Here is a 27,507-nt window from a genome sequence, read left to right as displayed (position 1 = left end):
TTCGATGGTTCACATCTTCATTTGTTCACTGGCCAATGCCACATCCAGAATATTTCATTACACTTGAAAAGAGCGTGTCGCTTTAGGGTCTTGTCTTGAAGCGGTCTCTCTGAGGCAGGTGAGTGAGGAGAAGCACCCGATGGCAGGTTAGCTGAGCTCCTTGCAGCCGAAAGCCTTCAAAAGCACAATAATAAACAAGCACGTCCCCACATCTTCGCAAAGCGATGCCCTTCTTTGATGCGGGATGGGTGCATTTAAGGAGTTGGAGGTGACAGAGACGAGGCCTCCCATGGTGAGCCCCTTGGTGATGGGCCTGCTTCTCTCTCTGCCAGTTCCCACCCTGGACGCTCCTAGCTGCCAACCGCGCGGGCCTCCTGGTCTCAACAGTGCCCACCTCTGCCATTTGGCATTTTACCCTGGCCCCTCCCCCACCCCCGCCACCTTCCACCCCACTTCTGCCGAATGACGCTGGCGAAAACAGTCCTGCCACCGTGCCACAGGCATCACCAAGACTCCAGGTCATTCCCCTGGGGGCCCTAGGGTCTGGCAATCCTTCTGCCAGGGAGCCCCTGCAGACCAGCACCTCCCAGGCTGTGCACCCCAATAACAGAGTGCAGAGAGCGGGCCTGTTAACAAGGGGGCACCCAGGAGGCAAGAGGTGGGGGGACACATAGGGGACCGCCAGCCAGCCCTGGGTCTAGGAGGAGCACGTCACACGTCAGCTTGTTAAAGGGGCTGAGCAGACCCCTGGGAGCGAAGCCCGCCTGACCTGCTGACCCCTGACTCACCTGGAGCAATACCCTTTTCCCTAGAGGCCTCGCAGCACGCACGTCCTTCCGGGATGGCTCATCTGACGCTGTGACAGTGAGGATGGGGCGCAAGCACAAATGGTTCCTGGTGGGGGGACGGGGAGGGAAGGGGAAGAGAGGGGCTGGGGAGGAGGGGAGCCTCTAGGGGCCCCTGTCCACCCTTTTACAGGAAATAATTCGCAACCTGACAAGGTGCCATGACCCTATGGGCCACGCAGACTCTCAGCCAGGTGGTTCTTGAGAATCCCTGGGAAATCCTAAAAGGGCCTCCCGTCCCACCAGACGCGTTCAGGATCCTCATCAAGGCTCCCCAGGGGTTCTCTGGGCAGGAGAATCCCACCCAGCCCCCTATGACCAGGCATGAGCGGCTCATGGTCCGGGGTGGGTGGGGGATGCCCAGGATCTGCCCATTTCCACCTGCTGCAAACCCGAATCCCGAACCTGCCTCTCGGCCAGGACAGGGCCTTCTGGGGAAATCCCTTCACTCAAGGGCGCTCCAGGCCTCCCAAGAACCAGAGCTGCTCTGTCCTCCCTCCGGGGCCGGGAGCCAGGGGAAATTCATTGCTTTCCCCACATCCTCGCCTCCAGGGTCACCCCTCGCTTACCTGCCCCTTCTCCCCGCCTCCCCTCCCCAGCTGCACCTCTCTGGACTCTGGACGTGACGTGTGCTCCCTGGCGGGGGTGCTGAGGATGCTCACGCTTGTACTGCCAGCCCCCAGCTCTTCTCTGGTCTCCGGACTCAAATTCCCAAACACCTGCAGCGGGGTTCAAGGATGACATCCTGTCCCGCAAACCTCTCCTCCTCCATTGCTTCCCATTTGGGTTCCTGCCCCTCCTTCTGCTCCATCACAGACGGGCAGTCTTGGGGTGTCCATAGCCTCCTCCTGCTCCTTCACTGTCTGCACCCCCATCCTCCATCCAGCCCGTCCCCGCCACGCCCGCATCCCTCCCACACTCCAGCCTCACCTGCTCTGAGTTCTTGAGCTTCTCCAGGCCTCCATGTCTCCATCTCTAGACTGAGGGGATGATTGGATCTGTCTCTGATATCCGGCTGTTGGAAGGGCTAAAATGTGTGTTTCATTCAGCGTGTGGTTCACAGGAGAGCTGAGCGATAGATGGTAGTAACGGTGCGCTGGCCACGCTTCTTGGTGCGTCCGACTGGCCCTCTCTGAGCTGCGAAGGAGAAACTGCTAGATGTGCTGTCTCTGGACCCGAAAATGGCATCTGTGAGGGCTGGGAGCTCACCTCGGAGGGAGGGAGCCTCGAGGCTTCTCACGCGCTTTCCAACGCCACCCCCCAGGTTCCCGCATCCTCTCCGCCACAGAACTAAAGAATAAAAAGAGATGAGGCCCAAATATCCCCCCAGAATACTAGCTAACTGCAAAAGGGAAATGTTCCCTTAGAGTTTAGACATCCTCTGTGGCCACTTTAACCCACGATGCTTCTTGGTGTCATCCACGGGGACAGCCAAGCCTCATGAGTTCCCCGTGTCCCCATCGATAAAGCATTCTTGCCAAAACTATTTAAACTTGAGCATAATCAATACTTTAGACCTAATTTCCAGAAATAGAGGGGCACTTGGGAACAATGGGATAAACCTAGAAGGAGGAGCCGTCTACAAGACAACTGGCTTGATGTCTTTAAAAACTCAGCGTCCTGGGGGGTGGGGAGAAGGTGCTGGAAGCACAGAGGATTGTCTGAGATTAAAAGAGTCAAGAAACATGATCAGCAAATGTCGTATGTGACCCTGAATTGGATCTTGGTCTTTGAAAAACAGTGATAAAAGACATTTTGGAGACACAGAAATTTGATTATGGGCCGAACATTAGATGATATTAGGGAATTATCGTTCATGTTATTTGTGTTAGAGGTGACAATGGTCTTGTGATTATGTAGAGAATTATCTTTATTTTTCTCCATGTCTATGCTGAAGAATTCAGGGTGAAGTGTCTGTAGTTTGCTTTGAAATGTTTCAAAAATATATATATATTCATTATAAAGCCAATATGATGAGACACTAGTAATTACGAGCCTCGGCAGGGAACAGGGACATTCATTGTACTAGTCTTGCAATTTTCCCGCTGGTTTGAAAAATGTCATAATAAAAAGCTACAAGCACCTGGGGCAGGTAGCCGAGACCCCAGCACGTGCTCTGCTCTGTATCCCCCAGTCAGAGTATAATGACGTTCCAGTCTCCTCGGAGGCACCCCTCCTCCGATAGAAAGGACTCAGCTGCAGAGCCGACTGCCCGGCATTCAAAGGCAGTGGCACGTCCCTTTGTAGTGGAGGCTGTCCCTGACAGCCCTCAGCTTCTGCAGGCCGCCGGAGGACAGACTCGCTTTCTGGAAGGGCTTGCATCTTCCACGGGGGATAATTACCTCCTGAGCAATACTTTTAAACAGAAAGCTTAACTGGCTGTAAAGGATCCAACCACCTCTCTCCTCCCTTCCAGAAAAGGAAAGCAGGAGGCAGGTGGAAGGTAGCGAGTCAGACCTCCACCGCTGACATTCCTCCATCCACAAGGACCTCAGGATTCCAGGAGGAAGGGAGGGAGGGAGGGCAGGCGGGGTCCAGGCAAAGGCACAGAGCAGGGCGTCACTGCAGGTTCAGGAGCGACTGACAAAAAAATCGAGGTTCCAGGCTTGAGCAGCTTTGAAAGCCCGGACACTTCAAAGCCATTTGCTGTGACAACCTGGTTGTAACCAGGAGCCCAAGGCTGAATCCAGCCCACTGATGGGTCTTATTAGGCCCTCCATGCCCGCAGTTGTTAAAAAAAAAAGCAAAAAAAGCCACACTTCTAAAATTTAAATATAACATGCATACTAAAGTATGCAAGTTTGTTGCGCAGATTCAACCTCCTGTGTCATCAGCCCCCAGATGGAACAGGTCAAACCACACGGCCAGCCCCCAGAACCGACCATGCACCGCCCTAAATAATCACTGTCCTGGTTTCATCACCATAGATCAGCTTTGCCTTTTTTTTTTTTTTTTTCCCTTTTTCTCCCCAAATCCCCCCAGTACTTAGTTGTGTATTTTGGGTTGTGGGTCCTTCTGGCTGTGCTATGTGGGACGCCGCCTCAGCGTGGCTGGATGAGCGGTGCCATGTTCGCGCCCAGGATCTCAACCGGCGAAACCCTGGGCCGCCAAAGTGGAGCGCGCAAACCTAACCACTCGGCCAAGGGGCCGGCTCCGAGCTTTGCCTGTTTTTGAATTTTATATAAACGGAATCGCGCTGTGTCTGCTCTTTTGTGCCTGGCTTCTTTCTCTCAACTTAACGACTATGACATTCTTCCGTGTTGTTGCAAACGGTCAGGGTGCATGTTCTCCTTGCTGTGTGGTATTCCACCCTGTGCGTGTCCACGATTCGTTTACCCGGGCTCCCGTTTGTGCGTGTGCCAATCTGCGGCTGTCATAAAACAGGGCCTTGACCCAAAGTTTTCAGTGCGCGTGAGCAAGTTTCTCACGGGTGTACCCCAGGAGCGGAATTGCTGGGTCATCAGAAACGCATCTGTTCAGCTCCACGGTGCTTCATAAGTTTCAGAGTTAGTGGGCAACCTTTAGAATGTGAGAGAGATTTAGCATAAAAACCAGGACTTACAGCTCTTCCTTCCGAGTGTGAAGCTATCTCAACAGTGGCCCCACCTTCCACCTTCGTGACTGGGGCGTTCCCCCACAGCCCCACCCCAGCCTGCCTTGTGTCGCCCTCCTGGATCCTGGAGGAGCCTCAACTTTGGGACTCTCCATGGTAAATGATCCGAGCGTGCTTCTACTTCAAGTCCATAACAAAAACCGCTGTGATGCCTCAGTTTCCCCAAAGAGGTCCCGCTGAATGTCCTCAGTGGTGCAAGGACTGGGAACAGGTCACTCCAGTGGGGTCTGAGGCCTTGGCTGCTCACCAGATCTCCCTGCTGGGGTACGGTTGGGGCTGAATCAGCTGGAGGCAGGGAAGGGCCCCCATTGCTATTTGTCCAGCCCTTTCTGGGTGGTCCCTCCCATCTATTCTGGCTCCTCTCCCCTCCTCCCTCCCCTCCAGGCCCACAGCCACTGACTCGTTTAGGCCGCATCTCCTCCAGCCCGGTCTGATAAACCATCGCTTTCTTCCAGGCTGGCTCCTCCTCCCCATGCTACCAGGATGCCTATTAATTTAACTTAAAAAAAAAGTTTTTGAATCAATACATGCCCATGGTTTTAAAAAAATGAAACAGTATCAAATGATGTATAGAGAGGAGGAAATTTCTGTCTTCCTTTCACCCCCTCCTAAAACCACTCAGCTTCTCTCCCCAGAGGCAACCCAGTTTCTAGTTTTTTACTCATTTTTTGGAAACAAATATTCTCTGCACACACACACACACACACACACCCCTCTTGTCTGTTTTCACCCAGACTCGAGCGTTCATTATGATCTGTTCTGCACCCTGCACTTCAGGCACCTCGCTGGTCCTTCCACGTCAGAACAGAGAGATTTTTCTGTCTCTCTTTAACAGATGCAGGGGTTTCTCTCGCCTATAGGACCGTCATTTATTCAACCAGCCCTCTGATGGGGGACATTTCGGTCATTTCCAATCCGCCACTATCACCAACGATGCCATAGTGAGCATCTTTACACACACGTCTTGCACTCACGTGCGAGCTTATCTGCAGAATACATCCCTAGATGTGCGATTGAAGGTCAGAGGGCATCTGTGTTTCTTGTTTTGGTCAATAGTGCCAAATCGCCCTTTCAAAGGGTGGTACCATTTTACACTGCCTCCAGCAATATAGGAGAGCGAGCACAAGTGAGCTCCAGAAAACGCGTCTCCGATCACGCCCCTCCTGATGTCAAGCGCCTGTTCCCGGAGCCCAGCCTCACGCAGAGTCACCCGAGGAACTTTCGAAGCAATCCTGCAACCCCGCAGTTCTGAGTTCACGGAGCTGGATGTGGCCCAGTCATGGGAGCTTTTTAAAAGCTCGCCAGGGTGGTGCTAGAATGTTCCAAGGTGGGCAACCCCGGCTTCCCTCGCCAATGGCTCCCCCAGGCCAGTGTAAAGCCTGTAGCCCTCAGCAAAGCAGAGAAGCCCATCGTTTTTTTTTTTTTTTTTAAAGATTTTATTTCTTTCCTTTTTCTCCCCCAAAGCCCCCCAGTACACAGTTGTATATTCTTCGTTGTGGGTCCTTCTAGTTGTGGCATGTGGGATGCTGCCTCAGCGTGGTTTGATGAGCAGTGCCATGTCCACGCCCAGGATTTGAACCAACGAAACACTGGGCCGCCTGCAGCGGAGCGCGCGAACTTAACCACTCGGCCATGGGGCCAGCCCCAGAAGCCCATCGTTTTTGATTCCCACCTGCCTCCCTCCTCCCTTGCTTCACGTGCTCACTGCTCGCCCGTCAAGGTTTGCCCAGGTCCCACCATGGGGGGCGCTCCCCTGGCCCCCCCGGTGTATGCAGTGATGGACGGAGTCGACTGGCACAGGCTTGCCAGAGCCAACCATTAGCATCTCTTCCCAACTCGGCATTCAGGGAGGTCATGCTGTTAGAGCAAAAAACTGCTTACGGTAGGAGTATTTACACCACGGTAATTGGCAAACACTACAAAGAAGGACTTTTTTCCCCAGAAAGCCAGTCACCATTGAACGGCACACTGCCTCTCATCAGTCTCCTCTGCTCGCTCACGGCACCCTGGCATCCGTCTACTCCAGCTCTTCTCATGCTCTGTCATCAGGAGACTTGATTCCTGTAATAATAAGTAATAGTGATGATGAAAATAATCATTTCTTATCGAGCGTGTCCTGTGTGCCAGGCACTGAGAACCTGTGCTTCCCGGACATGAACTCATTCACTCCTTACAATAACCCTGTGAGGCGAGGACTATCGTCTCCCCATCTTTCCTGACCCACAAAGAGGGAGGGTGACTCGCCCAAGGCAGCCACAAGCCAAGGAACGCGGGCAGCCCCTGGGAGCTGGAAACGTGCTCTCCCCTGGTGCCGCCAGCAGGCACGCAGCCCTGACAACACTGCGATTCCAGCCCCAAAAGATGCATTTTGAAGAGAATGCATTTGTGCTGTTTTAAGCCGCTGCGTGTGTGTGTTGTTACAGCAGCCAGAGGAGACTCACACACAGTCCCTGCGCCCATCCTTTTATCCAGAACGTACGGCAGGCAGCAGTCCCTCTGAAGACTCTGCCGATGGGCTGGCATAGGCTGTCCTGTATCCCGGACTTCCAGGACGCTGGAGAGGCACGGGGGCTGGGCGACCTCCCAGGATGAGCTGAGGTCAAATGTACACAGAAGGGAGGAATGTTGGGGCCAGGAAGCCGGGGGCATTGAGCTGAGAGGTGACTGGGAGTTTACCAAGCTCTGCGGAAGGGCTCCGGGAATGCCTGGGGGCAGAGGCTGACGGGCTGGGCACCAGGCTAAAGTCAACCGTCCTACAGCCTGGGCAAGAGACAGTGCTGATAGAAGGCACTGGGGCTGTGAACAGAGCACTGGACTGCGAGTCCTATCCGAGCCTGCCCTGCGCGCTCAGACAATTTTGCCCTCTTCTCTGGGTCTCAGTTCTAGGAGTCATGAGGGGCTTGGACTAGATCACACCTCTCAACTTCCCTTTTTTTTTTTTGAGGAAGATTAACCCTGAGCTGACATCTGCCGCCAGCCCTCCTCTTTTTGCTGAGGAAGACTGGCCCTGAGCTAACATCCATGCCCATCTTCCTCTACTTTATATGCAGGATGCCTACCACCGCAGGGCTTGACGAGTGGTGTGTGGGTCTGCACCTGGCATCCGAACCAGTGAACCCCGGGCCGCTGAAGCAGAGCATGTGAACTTAACCACTGTACCACTGGGCTGGCCCTTCAACCTCCCTTTTAAAACACTTTTTTAACAGCACACTCCTTTCTCCAAACAAAATCTTTCTTGCATGACTTAGAATTCTGAAGATAATAATCATAATAACAGGAGGCACTTAAGTGGGCCTTGCTTCATCCCAACACTCTTCTAAGCACCTTATAAACATAAATTTATTTGTTCAATGCTCACAACAAATCAATAGGTGGGAGCTGTCATCTTCATTTCACAGATGAGGGAATCGGGGCACAGAGAGGTTAAGAAACTTGCTGAAGGTCACCCAGCAGGGAAGTGGTAAATTCTGGACTTGAACCCATGCACTCAGGATGCAAAGAGAACTGAGAGGCAGGAGGACAGGTTGGAGGAGATTTAGGCAGAACTGTTAAGTCAAAGTAAGTAATAAAGAGCTGGGGGAGGCGGGCAGACAGAGGAGAGGGGGCAAGACAACCAGCGTGAGCTGGAAAGATAATTTTGGAGTCCGGTTTATGAGAGGCGTTGGAGTAGCCACGGGGTCTGAGAGAACTGGGTGCCAGGGGAACAGGGCAGAGCACCTCCATCACCAGCAGGTGCCCTGGGGTCTGTGAGTGGGCTGAGTGTGGAGACTGGGCCATGTGGGCCACGGCATTTATCTGGGTTACACTTACAGACTCACCATGGAAAGATGATCCAGGGGGGGCCGCCATGATGAAGCAGGGGGCCTCACCACCCTGTCCTCCCCTTTGTCACCCTCCATTCAGGCCCCTAAATCATTTCTGCAGAACCCTCGAGTTTCCAGTAATACCATTTGAAACCCGCTAGCCTGGCCCACCTCCATTCAGTCGGCTTCTCTGCACCCGCCTGGCTTCATCCCCATTGCCCGGGCCCCAGAGAGCCCACCGAGGCCCGCGCTCCTGCCACCCCTCCAGGCGGCCGTGGGGGGCTCTGGCAGGCCTTCCTCCCTCCCCGATCCTTGCATCAGAATTCCACGTTTCTGTTAAGTGCAGATTCCACTCAACAAGGTGACCCCGAGCAAGCTCGTCCCTGGACCTCGGGGCTTCATCTGCAAAATGGAGCTGATAATGATAACTCCGCTTTGGAAGCCAAGAGACTGGGCCTCAGAACCTCTTAAGGAAATTAAGGAGAGACGATGTACATTGAGCACCTTCGTGAGAAGAGGTTTTGCAATTTTAGCCATCACGGCTTCGGCTGTCCTCATTTGACCGGTGAGAAGACTGAGGTTCAGAGAGGTGAAGTGACTGACCAAGGACACACAGCAAGGCAGTACAGAGCCGATGCTAGGACCCAGGTCCTGGAACTAACTGTGCCTCTGCCTCTTCACCCCCATCCTGCAGCCAAACCCACAGAAGGAGCCTGCGCTGCGGCTTCTGGTGGGACCATCCTCCGACCACCTTTCATTCTCGTATTTTTTACAGACAAGGAAACTGAGGCTCAGAGGCACTCAGTCACCTGTCCAAGGTCACCCAGCCCTTCACATTGGAGCCGGGGATCCAGGTGTGTGTGACTCCAGGCTCACGCCTCTTCCTGGTCCATCGTACAGCTTCCAGAACTCCCACCCAGAGCCCGGAGACTGGGTTTCTCTGTCTGAACATGTCCCAGGCCTGGGCTGATAAAAAACAGCAAAAAGTTCCTCCGGCAGCCTCGACCTGAGCTCCTCCCCGGCATCGGCACACCCCGGGCGACGAGCCTTCAGGAGCCAGGGCCAGGCAGCTGCAGCCGGCCTGGCCCCAAGTTGCCCTCTGCTCCTGCCGAGTTGCGCTCCTTCTTGGAGGGGAGGGGAGGCGAGCGCAGCTCTCCTTGCCTTCCAGGCGGTTGGCAGAGCGCGGCGGCGGCTGAGGCTGCCTGCTGCCTGGCTGATGGAGAGATTATTTCTAAGCCCTTCCCATCCCCCACCCCCCCTTGCAGGACCACACTGGCTGTCCCCGTGGGACTCGGAGTGCAGAGCCCGCTGCCGAAGCAGGACAGCTGGTTCAGCTCCCTGCTAGCATGAACCCCTCAGACCCTCACCTCTCATGAGGCCAAGGGTTTCTGGGTCCTTTTAAAAACCCCACCGCACCCCCCCACCCCCGGGGCTGTCCTGCAGTTGCTGGAGAGAGAGATGCAGAATGAACGGACTTCTGGGTTCTGGAGGAGGCAAGGGAAGAAAGACGGGAAACTAACTCTGCCAGAAACTGCTGTGTTTCAGATTTTTCTTCTCTTCTCTTTCATCGTCACCACAAACCCATCTCTCCCCTGGGCAGTGAGACATGGGCTCCCCCTGCCCAGCAGAGAAACAGCTGGAAACGGGCTCCCTGAGACAGGAGGGTGAGTTAAACTTCGGGGGAAGAAGTTCGTGTGGGCTGCTGGGGTGGGGGTTTGCAGGACGCAGGTCAGCATCCTCGGTCCCAGTGGTGTTTTGAGCGACTCGCTTTCCCCACGCTCTGGAAGAGCTTGCGTGCCGGCTGTTTTGGGGGGGCAGTAGATTGCAAAGTTGGGTTTGTGCAGTGATGCAGAAAGGGCAGTTTGGGGGGGTTCTAGAAAGAGCCCCACTGGGGGCCAGAGTCCCAGGGTGGATTCCGATTTGCTGTGTGACCTTGGATGAGCCACTTCAGCCCCATGGGTCTGGGTTTTTGCACTGGGAGGATGAGAATGCTTGGGAAGGACTCCCCGGATTTCAAAACACCCTTCTCTCCACAGGCTGCTCATCTTCCTCTGGCCGTGCGTTGTAGACAAAGGAAGGCAGGCAGAATGATAGAATGCTGTGTGGCGAGCAAGTGTGAAATGCACGGGCTGTGATTCAACTCTTCACTCTCTGCCGGAATCCAACCAGCTCCGAAACTGAGAGGAACTTTGATTTCCATTCGGCTGCTGAGTTTCCCTCTCGAGTGGAGTGCATCTTGGAATGTAAGGCTATAGATGCTGTGGAAACAGCTCCACCTGGAATGAATAGCATAGGAAATGGTTGCAGGATGCTGAGGATGAGAGAGATTCTGGAAGTGATTTTTTGAAGGCATGGGCAAAAGCTGAAACCCTTATTCTAAGTCAAGCGTCCCAAATAGGCCTGAAATGGAGAGAGCGTTAGAAGCCCCTTCATTTTGCAGATAACAAGGCTGAGGCCCAGAGAGGGGGAATAACTGGCTCAAGGTCACACAGCAAGGGGGGCCGAGGCAAGCACCCAGTGAGCGTGGAGGAGCGCTGTCATTGACAGCAAAGTCCTCCAAATGAGAAAGCAAATAAGAGGGAGGAGGTGACGGTCATGGAGCTTCTCCTGAGAGTCAGAGGTTGTGCTAAGCAGTCACATCTCTCATTCGTTACTTTCTGTGCCTCAATTCCTCATCTGTAAAATGGGGACGTGACGTCCGTCTCACAGGGTTGCTGAGACAAGCTAACACGGGGGAGGCATGTAGATGGGTGCCTGGCATGTCAGAAGCATCTAGAAGTGTTCTTAATGCACACTTCATGCATATTACTGCATGTAACCCCCACTGTGCCCCATGAGGTGGATGCTCAAATGACCCCAGCTGTACTGGTGAAGCAAAGGGCTCAGAGAGGCTGAGTAACCCACATGGGGTGGCAGTCCGTAAGGGATCAGAACGTGGCTGTGAACTTGAGAACCCCTTACCCTCTTAACCTCTATTTTTACCAACTGTCCCTTGCAAGGTTGGTAGGAGTCTTATCATTGGAATGAAAGATGCTGAGATCAGAGAGGTTAAGCCACACGCCCAAGACCACACAGCCTGGAAGTGGCACAGCTCTGACTTGGCCAGCTCAGGACTGTGCTCCCCAGGTCCCCATCCACATAATGCCCGTTCCAGGGAGATTCTCCTGAGATAGAAGCATGTGCTCCACCAGGAAAGGGATGTCCTCTTCTCCTTTGGTTCACTGATGGACCCCAAGTGCATAGTAGGTGCCCAATAAATCCGTGCTGGATGGAGGATTAAAAGAATGAATGATGCCGATGCAGTTGCAGGAAAGCGAACGTGAAGCAATGTCCGTGCCATCTAGGACTCTGCCCTGAGATCGGTTTCTCCCTGTTCTCTTGCTCTTTTCCCTTTGGGTGCCAGGACCTCTTTGGCGATGCCTGTGCCTTCCAGAGACAGGAGCCTGCTTCCCGGGCACCACCGCTCCCGCTCCTGCAGCCCTTTCAGCCCGCTCCTGCCCGGCGCCGTGGAGCCGCCGTCCATCAAGGGCCTTTACTACCGCAGGGCCCGGCGGGTGGGCGCCCGGGACGCCTCCCCGGCGGCCGACCTGAAGAAGGAGATCCTGGTGAACGTCGGGGGCCGGAGGTACGTCCTCCCCTGGAGCACGCTGGACGACTTTCCACTGAGCCGCCTGAGCAAGCTCAAGCTCTGCCGGAACCACGAGGAGATCGCGCAGCTCTGCGACGACTACGACGAGGACAGTCAGGAGTTCTTCTTTGACAGGAGCCCCAGCGCTTTCGGCGCCATCGTGAGCTTCCTGGCGGCCGGCAAGCTGGCCCTCCTGCGGGAGATGTGCGTGCTGTCCTTCCGGGAGGAGCTGACCTACTGGGGGATCGAGGAGGCCAACCTGGAGAAGTGCTGCCTGCGGGAGCTGCTCAAGAGGCTGGAGGAGCTGGCCGAGCTGCGCAGGGAGGAGGCGCTGCAGCGGCAGAGGGACGCGGGTGGCCCGGCCGCCGCCGCCTCGCGCTGGGGGCTCTGCATGCACTGGCTGCGGGAGACCGTGGAGAACCCGCAGTCGGGGCTGCCCGGGAAGGTCTTTGCTTGTCTGTCCATCCTCTTCGTGGCCACCACGGCGGTCAGCCTGTGTGTCAGCACCTTGCCCGACCTGAGGGCCGAGGAGGACAAGGTGAGTGGCCGTTTCTCCATCAGGCACAGCGCCCAGGGCCCACAAGACTTAGGGCCCACAGAAATGTTCTCATTTCTTTTCAAGCAAGGGAAAGATTGACTAGGATCTAGCACGGATCGTATTCATTTTTAGACCGATAGACACAGTTGTAAAAGATAATTTCTAATGTGATTTTTGGAGGAAGAAGCCCATGAAGGCAGAAGTGCCCAGGGCCTGCAAAAGTCACAAGGCGGCCCTGCGTCTGATGGTGAGGCTTGCATAGTGACAAAGCTGCCCCTGGTCTTAGTGGGCCCGGTGGGCCCAGTTCTGCCTCTCCTGGCTCCATGACCACAGGCAAATTGCTTCACCTCTCTGAGCCTCGGTTTCCTCCTCTGTAAATGGGCAGGGTGGCCATGAAAGTCCACACATTCCCTCACTCACCATGTGCTTACTGAGCAGCTGCTCTGGGCCACACACTGTGCCAGGCCCAAAGTCCCCGCCTTCTCGAGCCCACTTTCTCGGGGGCAGCCAGCTACTCCAGCTTCCTCGGGGTTACAGAGAAAAGATGCTGACGATGGCAAAGATTCTGGGCCCTCAGCTTCCGTGCTTGTCACTTTACTCCTGAGCCTCTCAGTCAGTCTCACCGGATGAGGAGCTCAGACAGGAGTCGACTTCTAAGTGACTCTGCCCCAGGAGGCCAGAGCAAAAAGTTTTTCTTGCCCACTCCTGCATTCTCTTTCCAGGGAGCTATGGAAAAAGACCTCCCCCCCAGGGGGCCAGATGGTCTGAATCTAACATTTTGTTGGGAGGGTTATTAGGGAGCTTCAGACTGAGAACTGGATTGTTTCCTAATTTAAAATGTTGCTCCTGCCCTGCTCCATGCTCCTCCATGGCTCCCCATCACCCTAACTTACGGAGCTCACATTAGGAGGGAGCCGATAAACAAAACACATACGTAAGATAGTGCACCCTAAATATGGCCCATAACCATTGTCAGTCCACGTAAGTTCTCTTCCCTTAAAAGTATATCCCAGGGTAATATGGTAGGATCAGAGAACTTTCCAGATAGAAAGGACTTAGATGGAGAACAAGCCTGTGCCTCACACAGAGTAGGCTCTCAATGAATATTTGTTGAATGAAATGTATCTTGTCCAAACTATAAATGTTTGTCCTAGAGCAAACCAACCAAAATGTTTTTGACTTTCAAACAGCTTTTTCCTTGTGGAGAGGGCTACAGCTCCAACCATAGGCATTTTTTTCATTCTTTAGCACAAAATCATGTGACTTAAGAGCCTGCTTATTCACAGAAATATTTCCAGGTGGACACTGCAGTAAAAAGATTAGGAAGACACAAGGGGCTTCCGGCCCCCGGCCCCCACGGGTGCCCTTGATCCCTGTTGCGGAAGGAACCCCAGGTTTCCACAAGCCTGTTCCTCGTAGGGATTTCCAGGGAGCCAGGATTTAGACACTGCAAAGGGACAGGATCCTTTCAGAGCCTAACACTTTGAAAATTACCCGGGGTGTGACCCAGGCTTGGCTTAACGGGGACTCAGGGAATCAGATCAGAGGTGGGCAAGAGGCACGCCGAGCGGGGCAGCCCCAAGCCTGAGCCGAGGCGTCAGGCAGCCATTTCTGCTCCCGGACCAGAGGGGCTGCTGCTCACGCCAGTGGCATCTCTGTACTCCTTTCACTTTGTGAAATCGCCTTTGGATCCGGGGAGAGGCTGGGGGTGCGACCCTCAGAAACAGCGTGTCTGTTTCAGAGAGCCGGGAGGCTGAGGACGAGGCAGTCTTCTTCTTTCAAGACTGTGCGCCTCACATTTACATAAGAAGATGATGCTCTCTTCTCCCTGATGCGCCCTCGGGGATGTCAGTCTGAAAGTGGCCAGAGCCAGCGAGCCAGCTGCTAACGATCTCCGGCCAGCTGCTTCTGGGGGGCGGCCGTGCCTGGGAGGCGAAGGGGCCTGAGTTGTCCCAAGGGGTCTGGCAGCATCTGCTCAGATGAATTACTGACTCGTGGGGGGACAACACCCCGGGGCTATGACCCACAGAGCTTCTCCTTCAGAGTTAGAAGACAGGAGAAAGAAAGCAGTTTTCCTTCTTTTTCTTCTAACTGCTCACAGCAACACCCCTTGGAGTAAACTTAGCCATCGGGGTGAAAGGTCCCTGCCTGAGATTGCAAATTAAAACGGACGAGGGAGGAGGCCGTGCCCACAGGACGGAGCCCAGTGCCTGAGCCCCTCCGGGAGCATTCAGACTCTGTTGGACCCCCGGGAGGAGCTCATCCCGAGGCGATGAAAGCACCGACACTTACGAGCGCTCGCATGAGGCTGGCATTGGATGGAATGGACTGACGGTCCTTGCCGCGGCTTTGCAAAGTGGATGTCATCACTCCCCATTGTACAGACGAGGAAACTGAGGCCAGGGCAGTGTTGTCACCTTCTTAAGCTCACGGTTAGTAACGGGCAGAGCCAGGATTGGAACTCACCTCTGCTTGGCTCTAAAACCTGACCCCTTGCGACACCATGACACAAGCCTTCAATGCCGGGTCCCTCTGCCTCTGGTGTAGACCCTCAGCCGTGGCAGCACTTTGAGTTTCTGAGGCTGCTGGACTTTGTAAGTGCTTCTCTGTCCGGCATGACGGCTCAGGGTGCAGACGAGCCAGGTTTGAATCTTGGCCTCACCCCTGACTGACTCAGTGTTCATGGGGAAGCCACTTAACCTCCTTGTGCCTCAGTTTCCTCGTTTGTATAATGGGGATGCAATTGACCCTTTCCTCAAGGAGTTACGGTGAGGATTACAGGAGCAATGCGTGTAAAGCAGTTGGGAAAATGCTGACGCATAAGAAGTGCCCAATCAGTGAGCTGTCATCATCATCCGCTCATCAGGAGCTAGTTAACAGGGAATCACATTTGTCCTCTCATTCGCTCAACAACAGTTATTGAGCGCCTACTGAGTACATACTCCCAGGTGCTAGAGACAAGGCAAATTTCGTACCTTGTTGGAGCTTATACTCTGAGCATCCCTGATCCATTTTTCAAATTTGAGGTGAAATTCACGTAACATAAAATCAACCAGCTTAAAGTGGACAACTCATCGGCATTCAGCACATTCACAATGTTGAGCAGCTACCACCTGTATCAAGTTTCAAAACATCTCCACTGCTCCAAAACAAAACCCCATACCGATCACGCAGCCACTCGCCGTTCCTCTCCGTCCAGCCCCAGGCAACCACCCATCTGCTGTCTGTGTCCATGGGTTTCCCTAGTCCAGACGTGTCGTATAAATGGAATCATAGGACATGTGGTCTTTCATGACTGGCTTCTTTCACTGAGCCTCACGTTCTCAAGGTCCACCCGTGTTGTAGCGGGTGTCAGCATGTCATTCCTTTTTTACGGCTGAATAATATTTCATCATCAGTGTGTGCTACGGTTTGTTTATCCGTTCATCCAGTGGTGAAAGCTGCCACTTCCCAAGTTCTTTGCGTCCCTCTGCCCGAGCCCTCTGCCACGACGATCACCCTGCCTTTCATTCCTAGCTCCCTTCTGTGTGGCCTCGGCCCTTGCCGGGCAGCTCTGTTGGTCAGAGCCCTTCCCCTCCCTCTAGGGGGGCCGAAGCTCAGTGGTCAGCTGCAGTTGAACTCTCGCTGCTCCCCTTCTCTTGACCTCTTTCTTCCTCTTTACTGCCACCAAGACGTCCCAAACTGCAGCAGACAGTGTCACGTCCTGGAAAGGAGCCAGAATCTGGACCAGTTGGCTGGTCCAGGGTTCAAATCCCAGCTCTGCCCTGGACAAGTCGCTCTGTTTCTCTGTGCTTCTGTTTCCTCACCTACAAGGGAGGATAATAATGACACCTACTCAGAGGGTGGCGCTGAGGACTGCACGATCCCATTTACCGTGTGCTGCACACAGTACACACTTGCTGTGTTTTTACCCACCCTTTAGGACTCACACTCCTTCCACCCGTCCACCTCCAGGCTTCCTCGAACACAAACGGCAACGGCCGAGCCAGCGGTCAGTCGGTTCAAACATCGTCTCTGTCCGTTTCCAGTGCCTGTCACCATCCTTCATCCACTCATGCATTCAACAGACCCTGTCCGAGGGCCTGCTCCATGCTGGGGACCCAGGGGCAACCAGCGCAGGCGCAAACCCGCTCTCTACCTGCCCGGCCAGCCTTCGCTCATTTCTCCTCCCACCTGAGCTGCTCCCGCCCCAGAGGTTTGCTCGGGGCTTTCACAGATACTGCACAGAGACATCACAGCGGACTGCAAAGTGCCCTCGGTGGCTGCAGGACCGCGGTGGCGCTTAGGGCAGGACCTGCGGGCTCTGCTCCTCACTTCCCCTCTCGGCCTGCACTGTGGCTTCGCATCTCGCCAAGGTGAGGAGGAGAGCATAGAGAGACTTTTAAAGACCAAGTGGAGCTCTTGGGCACCCGTCACTTTTGGGGCTGCAATTTCCACCTCCCAGCCTCCCTGCCCTTTAATAAAAGGCCTCTTGCTGGAGCCAGCTTCTCCCCGACCCCTGTCCCTTTCTTGGGTCGTGAACCAGCTCCATAATGAACTGACCCACTCTCTGTAGCGTCTCTGTGTTCGGTGACATTTGGTAATTGCTCTAGGGAATTCTTCTTACCCTGTTTTTTCAGGTTTTAGGGGTTTTTTTCCCTATATCCCAGCCAACAAGAAGCACTCCCCATTTCCCGAATGGGGCCCACCTTTCCTGACTCACTGTACCTCGCACTGTTCCTCCTGCGTTGTCACGCTCCCCTCATCTCCATGCCCCATTCCTCGCCCCATCTGCTCGGTTCCACACACTTGTCAGAGCCCCGTGTCCCATGGCGGGGGCGTGGGGGCAGCTGGGAGGTGGGAGCCGAGGGGAGGGGAGGGGGACTGCGGCTCGAGGGGAGGGGGCTGTGGGGAGAGGATCATGGGAGGGACATAAAGGAGGAGAGAGATGGCAGAGGGCACAGGCCCAGGAGACAACTGGCTCTCGGGGAGGGGAGAGGTGGGAAGAGAGATGAGTCAGCACGGCCAGGCGGCCAGGCACCGAGAGAGTCTCGGAGGAAACAGCCCGGGACCTGAGGCCAGGGCCAGAGGCACAGAGGATGGAATTCACAGGCAAGGGGGAGGAGGGGCAGGGAGGTACAAGCTCCCGAACGGAGCCGTGGGACCAGCACTGAGCTACAGGGGAGGTGAGAAGTGGGCGATTCTGGCCAGGTTCTGAAAGAGGGGGTGAGAAGTGGCTGATTCTGGCCATATTCTGAAGGAAAGGGTGAGAAGTCGTGATTCTGGCCATGTTCGGAAGGAGGAGCAGGCATTTCTTGAGAGACGGAAGGGTGCAAGGAAGGCTCCAAGGTCAAGGCTGTCAGACCGGAGTCTCTCCCAGCTAGAATTTCTGGAACTGGCCCTCTCTGCACCCGCAGCCATCCGCCAGTCCAGACAGACCCCCAGGGCCAGCAGCTTTGCCCTCGGAAAGCCCTGCCCGCCCTCTGACCCCAGAGCCCTTCGGAGCAGCTCTGCTCCGGAGCTTTGGGAAAGCAATCGGGGCAAGGCTGCGGGACCCCTGCTCACGGCCTCCCCGGCACTGACTGGGCTGCTCAGACTGGGACCCTGGTCTCTTTTCTATTGAGATATAATTCACACACACTAACAGTCACCCTTTTAGGGTGCCCAGATCAGTGGTTTTCAGTACACAGTTGGCAACCATTGCCACCGTCTAATTCCAGGACATTCCCATCACCCCAAAAAGAAATGCTACACACACTCCCGGCTACTCCTCATTCTCCCAAATTGTAGCATGTAAATGTAGCTCCATCCCTTTTCATGGCTGAATAATATTCCATTGAACAGCCAGACCACATTTTGCTTATCCATTTATCAGTTGGTGGGCATTTGGGTTGTTTCCACTTTTTGGCTGTCGTGAACAGTGCTGTTGTGAACATTCGTGTACAACCTTTATGTGGATGAATGTTTTCAGTTCTTTCGGGTACCTAGGAGTGGAATTGCTGGGTCATACGGCAAATGTATATTTAAATTTTTGAGGGACCACAGACCTGTTTTCAACAGCAGCTGAGCCATTTTACAACCCCATCAGCAATGTCTGGGCATTCTAATTTCTCTGCATCTTTGCCAACACTTCTTATTTTTTTGTCTTTACAATCATACCATCTTAATGAGCATGGAACGGTACCTCACTGTGGTTTTGATTTCCGACTCCGATTTTTTTTAACTTTTCACGATGGAAAATTTCAGGCATTTACAAAGTAAACAGAATAATGTAATGAACTCAAGTAGCCATGACTCAGCTTCCACCGTGGTCCACATTCTGCCATTCTCGCTCTCTCTCTCTCTCTCTCTCTCTCTCTCTCTGCACCCTCTCCCCACCTCCAATTGTTTATTATTATTATCATTCATTTTATTTTTATTTTACAGTTTTCTAGGTAAAATTTACAGGCATCAAAACGTAAAAATCTTAGCCGTACAATTTAACAGGTGGATCCACCGTGTAACCCACATCCCTGTTTAATAGAGAATATTCCCGCCACCCAGGAACGTTCTCTCATGTTCCCTCACAGTCAGTCCCCACCCGCCCAGGGCAGCTGCTGTTGGTGGCTTTGTCCTCCACACTCGAGTTTTCCCGTTCTTGAACTTTGCACACGTGGAAACAGACCGTGCATCCTCTTTTGCGTCTGGCTGTTTGCCCCCCATCCTGTGATGAGAGCCGTCTGTCGGCTGCATCACTCACACCTCTGACCTCCTCGGGGCTGACTCGCCTTCTGCAGTGCGCGGAGGAATCAGAGCTCACCTTCTTCCCACCGGGGACAAGCCCACCGACAGGGTGACCAACCATCCCGGTTTGCCCAGGACCGAGGGGGCTCTGGGGACCTGGAACTGTCTGTGCTCAAATCTCGAAAGTTCTGGGCAAACCAGGATGAGTTGTTCACCCTATCTACAAAATACAACCGGAAACTTCCTCGGAGAGAGAAAAAATAACTTTTTCCTTTCCTTCCTTTGTATTTTTCTTCAAATATTGGCTGGCCTGGGGATTATTTCCTCAGCCCGAGCCCCATAAATCCTCGCCACCCCTGCGCCGCCGGCCGCTAATGGGGCATTTCTCCGAGGACCAGTGCCAGGAGGCTGGTATAAGGATGCAGAGCGGAGCAGCAGTGCAGGGGCTGACTCGGCAGAGCGCTTGCTGCAGTGCAGGGAGGGGGCGGCGGGCCAGGCTGGGGGAGGGAGTGGGTGGTGCATGCCTTGAATAGCCAAATGCCAGCCAGAACCATCTCTGTCTCTCAGGAGACACCTTCCTGAGCCCCAGGGTCTGGTCTGGAAAGGTCACTCCTAGGCCACAAGAGGCTCTTGAGCGGAGGGGGAAACTCCCAGAAAGTCAGCGACAAAAGAGGCCTTGTAGGGAGAATCTGGTCCAGAGTCTGAAAACCTTCCAGGTGCCTCCGAGTCCACCTGCGGGGCTTGCCAAAATGCAGACTCCTGGGCCCCGCGCTAGGGTTTTGCTTTTGTCATGGGGGCCCAAGAATCTGCTTTTGTAACAAGCACCCTGGGGGATTCTGCTGCAGGGGGCTCTGAATCAGCTTTGAGAAACACTGACTCTGTTCCAACCTCTTCATCAGAAACTAAAGCACAGAGAGGGGCAGTGACCACATGAGGTCACGCAGCAAAGTTTTAGGAGGAATGGGGAACTGGGATCCCAAACTCCTGAGCCTTCCAGGATCCTGGAGCACACCCAAGGTGTTGTAGCAAAGGCCTCTCAGTGCATTGCAGAATTTCCTCAGCTTCCTGTAACATCCAGCAATAGAAGGAGGGTATAGTTACCCTTACATTGCTCAGGCATGCTCCTGTCTATGACCATCTCATAAAGACGGCTCCCAGGGCTCATGGGCCGGCAGGTGCAGCAGCCCGAAACTTTTACATGTGCCATCTCCATTAGTGCTGCATCCACGCTATATGCATCGTTTCCCTCCATCACAGTGACTTTCCCAGAGCAGAGAATGGAAAGTCCAGAGCGGACAAATGATTTGCCCAAGTAAGTGGACAGTGGGATTTGAGCCTGGGTCACAGGGACTCTGGACTCCACGCCCTCAACAGCACTCCCACTACCCCCGACCCCTTCAGCAGATCAGGTAGCAGTCAAGGCCTGGCCCTGGACAGGCAAATAGAGATGGGATGGACCAGCTTGTGTCTCTCCAGTGGACAGATGTAAAGAACATTGAGGTTTAGGGACTAGCCCTGTGGCTGAGTGGTTAAGTTCGCAAACTCCACTTCAGTGACCTGGGGTTCGCCAGTTCGGATCCTGGAGACAGACCTAGCACCGCTCAAGAGGCCATGCTGTGGTGGCATCCCACACAGCAGAACTTTGAATGACTTATAACTAGGATATACAACTATGTACTGGGGCTTTGGGGAGGAAAAAAAAAGAGGAAGATTGGCAACAGATGTTAGCTCAGGGCCAATCTTCCTCAAAAAAAAAAAAAAAAAAAACCATGGGCTCAAAAAAAAAAATGCGGTTTAGTATTCCTGTGGGCCCAGGCACCGGAAATAATTTCTTTTTTCCACTTCAGAGCTTTTTAATCCAAAGAAACTACAGTTGTCAACATCCTGCTTTTCACTCAGGCAACTGGCTTTGGTCATTCACTCACTCATCCATCATAGATATACAGATGTAACATTTAGAGTCAGGTTCTCAACTCTGGCTCCACATTAGAATCATCTATGGGGCTTCTGGAAAATTCTGCTGCTCAGGCTCAAACCTAGATCAATTAAATTAGAATCTCTGAGGTGCTAGCCTGGACATTAGGATTTTCCAAAGCCCCCAGATGATTCTAATGCGCAGCCAAGGCTGAGAGCCACTGCCCAGACGGGAGAGTCTCAAGCTTTAACGTGCACGTAAGTCACTGGGGGTCTTGTTAAAATGCAGATTCTGATTCCACAGGGGTGGGGTGGGGCCCAAGATCTGGCGTTTCTAACAAGCGCCCAGGGGAGGCCGATGCTTCTGATTTGAGGACCACACTTCGAGCAGCACAGGGGCCAGTGGCGCTCTCTGTCAGGAGCCAGGGGCAGGGGGTGTGACCGACACAACACAGAATCCGCTGCAGTGCCCGCCTGGCCGGAATCTCCCAAGGGAAACAGACCCCGTGTGAACGGTTGCAATCACGTGCCACAGGGGCACCCTGGGGACGAGGGAGCCCTCTGTGCCCCACTAGCCTCTGAGTCTCCAGAAATGAGGTCTGCTTCTCCACTGCTGTACCTCCAGGGCCCAGCTGGGGGCCTGGCACGTGGCGAGCCCTCCATCCATCTTTGTTGGATGAATGAATGAGGGATGGTGGGCAAGGAAGTTACAAGACAGAGTACAGTGGCTGAGAGGGTTTCTACTGTGTACGTGAGCTGCCGGAGCCACTTGCTGGGCCATAAAGCGAGGTCAAAACCCCGCTCACGGCATCGCTGGGGGGCTTCAGAGACAGCACCAAAGCAGTGCCTGGCACACAGGAGGGGCTCCTTCAGTAAAGGTGAAGCTTGGCTGCTGTAACAGAGAGGCCCTGAGATAGAACGGCTTTAAACAAAATAGAAGCTGATTTCTCTGGCAAAGAGGATCAAGGGGAGCGGGCAGCGCTCATTCCGAGACCCAGCTATTTTTCCACCTTCCCCTGGGATGCTCCACCCTCCCCTGGGGTGTTGGTCCAACCTGCCGGTTCTGAGCTGGGCGGCAGGGCCATCTGGGTTGTCGCACGCGGCTCACGGGGAAGAAGAGTGTGCGGGAACTCACGAGGACATCGTAAGTTCTGGAACTGGAGGTGGCACCCATCACTTCTGTTTACATCCCGTAGGTGGGGACGTAGTTATCTGGCCACACCTAGCTGTTAGGGAGGCTAGAAAGGGTGGCCTCTGATCCAGCTGACCGGCCATGTGCCCAGCCACAACTTGAGAGCTATGGAAAAAGGGGGTTTTGTAAAAAGGGACAACTAAGGGTCTACAGCACAGAGCTCAATCGAGATAGACAGATAACATAGAATAGAGAAATTATATGATATATATAGAATATATACAGAATACATTTAATATATGGAATGTATATCTATATCCACCTCTATATATATCTATACTGATAAGCCGATATCTATCTATCTATACTGATATCAATCTCCATATAGATACATGGAATCGCTTTTCGGCCTGGTTATTCGCCCCGTGTCCAGCGCTGGTGCCCGCCCACTCTCTACCCTGCATTTGTTGTCTCTCCAGGGTGAGTGCTCTCAGAAATGCTACTATATCTTCATCGTGGAGACCGTCTGCGTGGCCTGGTTTTCCCTGGAGTTCTGCCTGCGGTTTGTCCAGGCCCAGAACAAGTGCCAGTTCTTCCAGGGGCCCCTGAACATCATCGACATCCTGGCCATCTCCCCCTACTACGTGTCCCTCGCGGTGTCGGACGAGCCCCAGGAGGACGGCGAGAGGCCGGGCGGGAGCTCCTACCTGGAGAAGGTGGGGCTGGCACTGCGCGTGCTGCGGGCGCTGCGCATCCTCTACGTGATGCGCCTGGCGCGCCACTCGCTGGGGCTGCAGACGCTGGGCCTCACCGTGCGCCGCTGCACGCGCGAGTTCGGCCTGCTCCTCCTCTTCCTCTGCGTGGCCGTCACCCTCTTCTCCCCTCTGGTCTACGTGGCCGAGAATGAGTCCGGCCGGGTCCTGGAGTTCACCAGCATCCCGGCCTCCTATTGGTGGGCCGTCATCTCCATGACGACCGTGGGCTACGGAGACATGGTCCCGCGCAGCGTGCCGGGCCAGATGGTGGCCCTCAGCAGCATCCTGAGTGGGATCCTCATCATGGCCTTCCCAGCCACGTCCATCTTCCACACCTTCTCGCACTCCTACCTGGAGCTCAAGAGGGAGCAGGAGCAGCTCCAGGCCCGCCTCCGCCGCCTGCAAAACGTCGCCACGGCCAGTGAACACCAACTCCTGAGTGATGTCGACGACATGATCCTGGAGGGACCCGCCTCGCCCATCGCATACATTTAACTCCAAATCCTCGTGGATACGCTGGAACTTCCACCCATCGCCCTTGGCTGACAGGGGCTGGAGAATACTAGCATGTAGACCCTTGGGTGGTATGTTTCCTGAACTCAGGGAACGCTCCAGAAGCTGAGAGGGGCTCAAGGACACAGATGTTTGATCCGTGTGATTCTTGACCCTCCTGGTCACCACCATCCAGGCTGACCTTGTCTGTGTTGCTTGCCTTTTCCTCTCTGCCTGCCCATGGCTGAGCATAGCCACTTTTGCTGGGTTAGACGGGTCTCCCTTCATTCTCATTTGCTTCCCAGCAGTCTTCAATATCTGAAGCTGGGTTCCAGACGCCCACAGAAGCAAGCCTACAGAATTCTATTCCTCCCCTAGGACCCTCTATCCTGGGCCACCCCACTGCAAGGAACTGGAGGTTCCAGTCGCCGCAAGCCCTTCTGATCGGGTCTCCCCGCCCAGCCTCTCCTGGTTCCAGTGGGCGTCCACATGTTCTCCTTCCGCTCACCACCACATTGGCATTTTCCTAGTGCAGCTGCCTCCCCGCCCCCAGCTCTGGAAGCCCTTAGCCAACAGGGCAGAACTGGCCTCTGTGTTAAATCCCACAGTGGGGGCTGGTGGTCTCCCATCCCTCCTGACACACCTGGGACCTGGGCAGGAGCGTCACCTGCCAGCACAGCAGGCCCTCCTTGGCCAACTGGACTCTTGGCAGGACATTCTCCAATCATCCAGTCCTTGGCCTTGGCAGAGGCTCACTCCTGCAGCGCACTGCATTGTCCCTTGAGAGAACCGTTCCTGCTGCTGGTTCCTCCAGCACTGCAGGGACCTCGGCTTTCCACCTTCAGCTAAGCCACCATGGACGCAGTGTCACTTCAGTGCAGAAGCGAGGGCAGCCTTAAGATCTGCCCCCTGCCAGCTCCCCAAACCAGGCCCCTTGATGCCAGAGGATAGACGTCCTCAGCTTATATTTAAATGTATTTATTTATTTATCCATTCATTCCCTGGCAGATTCGGCCCTTTGCATCCAGTGTAGGAGACAGATGTAGGCCCAGGTCGTTAGAGATAAAGGCGGTGCATACTGAGACCAGAGAGGAAAAAGCAGTGAATTCTGAGAGGTCAGCTCCCAAAGGGCTTCACAAAGACGCAGGAGGGGAGAGTGCGGAGGGATGTTTGGGGAGACGAGCTAGAAGGAGGGATGGGACAGCAGGTGGTGGGCTGTGGATGCTGTGCAGAGGATCTGGACTCTTCGGTGGATGGAGAGATGTTAGAGACGCCAGAGGAAGGAGCAATGTGAACGGACTGAGGGTGTGGTTGGTGAAGACGATGATGACCACGGGATGCGAGAAGCCCAGTTTGGAACAGAGAACGACCGAGCAGCTCAGGCAAGACATGAGGGCCTATCTCCTCCACATTGTGAATTGTACAAGGTGGTGCCAGGTCCTGGCCTCTCGTCTCTTGTTCCCCAGTAGGGCACACCCGGAGAGGTCTCGATGGCACTTCCCACAGGTGACGTGGCCACACACAGTTACTCACTGTTGGCTGTAAATGTGCTGGAGAAAGTGCGCTGGGGTGCGAATGGGTGACGGTGAGGAGGGCGGGGGCCGGGATCTGATGTAGTTTCTGTGTAAGCGCATCAGCGTTTCATCACTGAGGACAAGTTACTTGCTGCTTGTTCATTCCCCTGGCATTTAGCACAGGCCTACTACGGGCCAGGCACACACCTTCCCCTGACCTCAACACTGGGGTCAGCACAGCCGCGGGCTCTGGCCCAGGGGAGCACTCCACACCAGCATCTAGCTTCAAACTAGCCTTGACCTTGTGGGGGGCCCTCGTTCCCTTTGACTGCTCCAGGTGCCCTCCCAGCTGATGGGGGCACATGTCCCCACCCCTCTAGACCCCCAAGAGTTTGCGGAACACCCCCATCCTGACATTTCACCGAGAAAGGTCTTTGCATAGTGGCACAGCGGCCAGTCACACAAAGAAAGGCCCCACCCCCTGTATAATCCACCTGTGACCCTGGGGCCTTTCCCTCTCTGTCAGCTTCAGGAGCTGGGCTAGATCTGTGGTGTTCTGGCTGGGGTTCCATGAACACCCCCTGGGCTGCCATGTGGGTGGAGAGTTCTGCATTCCAAAGTGCCGCATTTGCAAGGAACGATTTTTAAAAGGGTGTGCAAATTTCTAGACACCCTCCCCCTTCCAGTCAGTGCCATTCCTGGCCCCTCGAACTGAGGCGGCCGGCTCACCCCTGGACCAGGGAGGCATCCTCGACAGTCACTGGAAGCGCTGGGAGCCACACCACACCACACATGGGCCCTCCCTCTTCTGATGAAGACCCTTTCAGTGCTGTGTGCCCAGTGCAGTCACTCGTCGCTCCAGCTCTGCCCGTCGCTGTGAGTGGCTTCCACGCAGCATCTCCATTTTCCTCTGTTTCCCATGCCGGGCATCCGAACCAAAGAAAAATAGTTGAGCCCCTCACCCTCATTACAAGGTTCTAGAGTGTCTTACTACATGCCCGGTGGAAATTCTTTACTCAATTAGAAGTGGAAAATTGGAGTGGATTGCTGGCATGTGGGGCTTAATTAAACGCTCTATTTTTTCTCCCCAGTAACGCCCTGGGGGACCGGTCTAAGTTGAGTTAGTCTAGCCTTGCCCAGCAGCCTTTCCTTCATGCTGATTGGATGCGACACGGATGACCAGCGAGTTGCTAGGCTGTCTCTTCATCCCGATTGGCTGAAAGGAGTCCTGCGATTTCGAGAGGGGCTTGTTTTCTCTGAGGCCAAAGGGCACGACTGCAGCCAAAGGAAGCAATTTTCCAGCTGAAGGCAAGGAGCGAACGGTCCCTGACATAAGCCGTTTTCATGGTGTGTCATAGATGTGTCTCCCGGAGGTAACTTTAAGATGTTGGTCCAACATCTCTAGCCAGGCAGAGTTGAGCCCAAGAAGTGACTTGGGGATGGATGGGTTAATTCTTCAACACAAGGCTAGCGGGCTCTGCCCTGGACTGCACTGGGGGCCCACTGACTCTGTTTTGATGGCTTTTAGGCCTTGAGAAATTGGTAACTGGAAGGTGTATCAGGAGACGGTCTAAGCTGGGGGCTTGGGTGGGTTTCCAGTGTCTGTGATCCTCTGGAGATTATGTGCATCTCAAAGTGCACATCTTTGAAAAAGGGTCCAGTGATTTCATCAGCTCCTCAAAGGAGTCCATGACCCCTCAAAAAGGATAAGAAACTCTTGAGTAAATCAACTCCCTCATTTTAAGATGGAGAGACCAAGGCTCAGAGAGGGAAAGCCACCTGCCCAAGGCCACCCAGCCGGTTCATTCAATTAGCTCCAAATACACTGATTCCCAGCGGAAGACTCTTTCTAGTGTGTCGTGCTGCAGCTCTTAGGCTCCTCTGAATCAGTGCCCCAGCCCTCAAAGAAAATATTCGTGACAAGATCATCATAATGCTATGCCACGCTAGGCTGAGCAGAGCGAGCAGGGTTGTCTCAGGGCGTCTCGGGCACTGACTCTCACGCTTCCTTTGCCGCATAATAGTGGACATGGGGAAACTGACTTCAGGGCCGTCCGTTTCTCGTGGATCCCATGAGAGGGTGGACGAGAGGGTTGTCAGTGTCCCTCCCAGTGTGGGAAGTCTGTGAGTTGGGGGAGTGGAGTCATTGCATCAGTTTTACCATGGACGGGGCAGATGAGGAAGAGGAGAGAGGAGAGAGGAGAGAAAGGAAGACAGACCGTGGGCCCTAATGATCCACAGAATCGCTCCCTTTGCAAAAATCAGCGAGTAGTTCAAGTGTGACTGGAAGTTCACTAAGATCTCTGCCCCCCAGCTGCCCGCCACTGTCCTACGCAGCCCACCTGGGTCCCTCGCCCCCACCCTGAGGGCCTGCACCTGCCAGGGCCCGGCTGCATGGCTCTCCCCGTCCGTCCTCTTCCTCGTATGAAATGCTAATTACGGGATCACTCACTGAATGATGATGAGGCACCTGGCAATTGATTTTTTAACATTTGGAAAACACATCAAACTCGCAAAAAAAGTTGCAAGAACAAAAAATAGTACATAGAACACCCGAATACACCTCTTTTT

At 54.3% G+C, this 27,507-nt stretch overlaps 1 protein-coding gene and 1 long non-coding RNA gene across 2 annotated transcripts; one reads left to right on the top strand and one right to left on the bottom strand.

Moving 5' to 3' along the window:
- LOC139082497 (uncharacterized) lies at window positions 1–23,097 on the bottom strand. Its single transcript, XR_011538554.1, has 5 exons — window positions 22,883–23,097; window positions 6,413–6,519; window positions 1,776–1,982; window positions 789–894; window positions 1–174 (listed from the first exon to the last, which is right to left on the bottom strand). It is a non-coding gene; the product is annotated as an uncharacterized lncRNA (long non-coding RNA).
- On the top strand, window positions 10,369–27,507 carry KCNG4 (potassium voltage-gated channel modifier subfamily G member 4). The gene is made up of 3 exons (XM_070613957.1): window positions 10,369–10,504; window positions 11,665–12,427; window positions 22,655–27,507. Coding segments are annotated over exons 1-3 (1,536 nt in total). The 5' UTR covers window positions 10,369–10,502; the 3' UTR covers window positions 23,426–27,507.

This window comes from Equus przewalskii, chromosome 3 (genome assembly GCF_037783145.1).
Source record: "Equus przewalskii isolate Varuska chromosome 3, EquPr2, whole genome shotgun sequence".
NCBI classification, from domain to species: Eukaryota; Metazoa; Chordata; class Mammalia; order Perissodactyla; family Equidae; genus Equus; species Equus przewalskii.
This window is presented reverse-complemented; position numbering and strand designations above follow the sequence as displayed.

Bases quoted from the DNA above. Each gene is read 5' to 3' on its own strand.
- KCNG4 (XM_070613957.1), top strand. The intron at 12,428-22,654 runs GTGAGTGGCCGT...TTGTCTCTCCAG, and splicing joins TGAGGGCCGAGGAGGACAAG to GGTGAGTGCTCTCAGAAATG.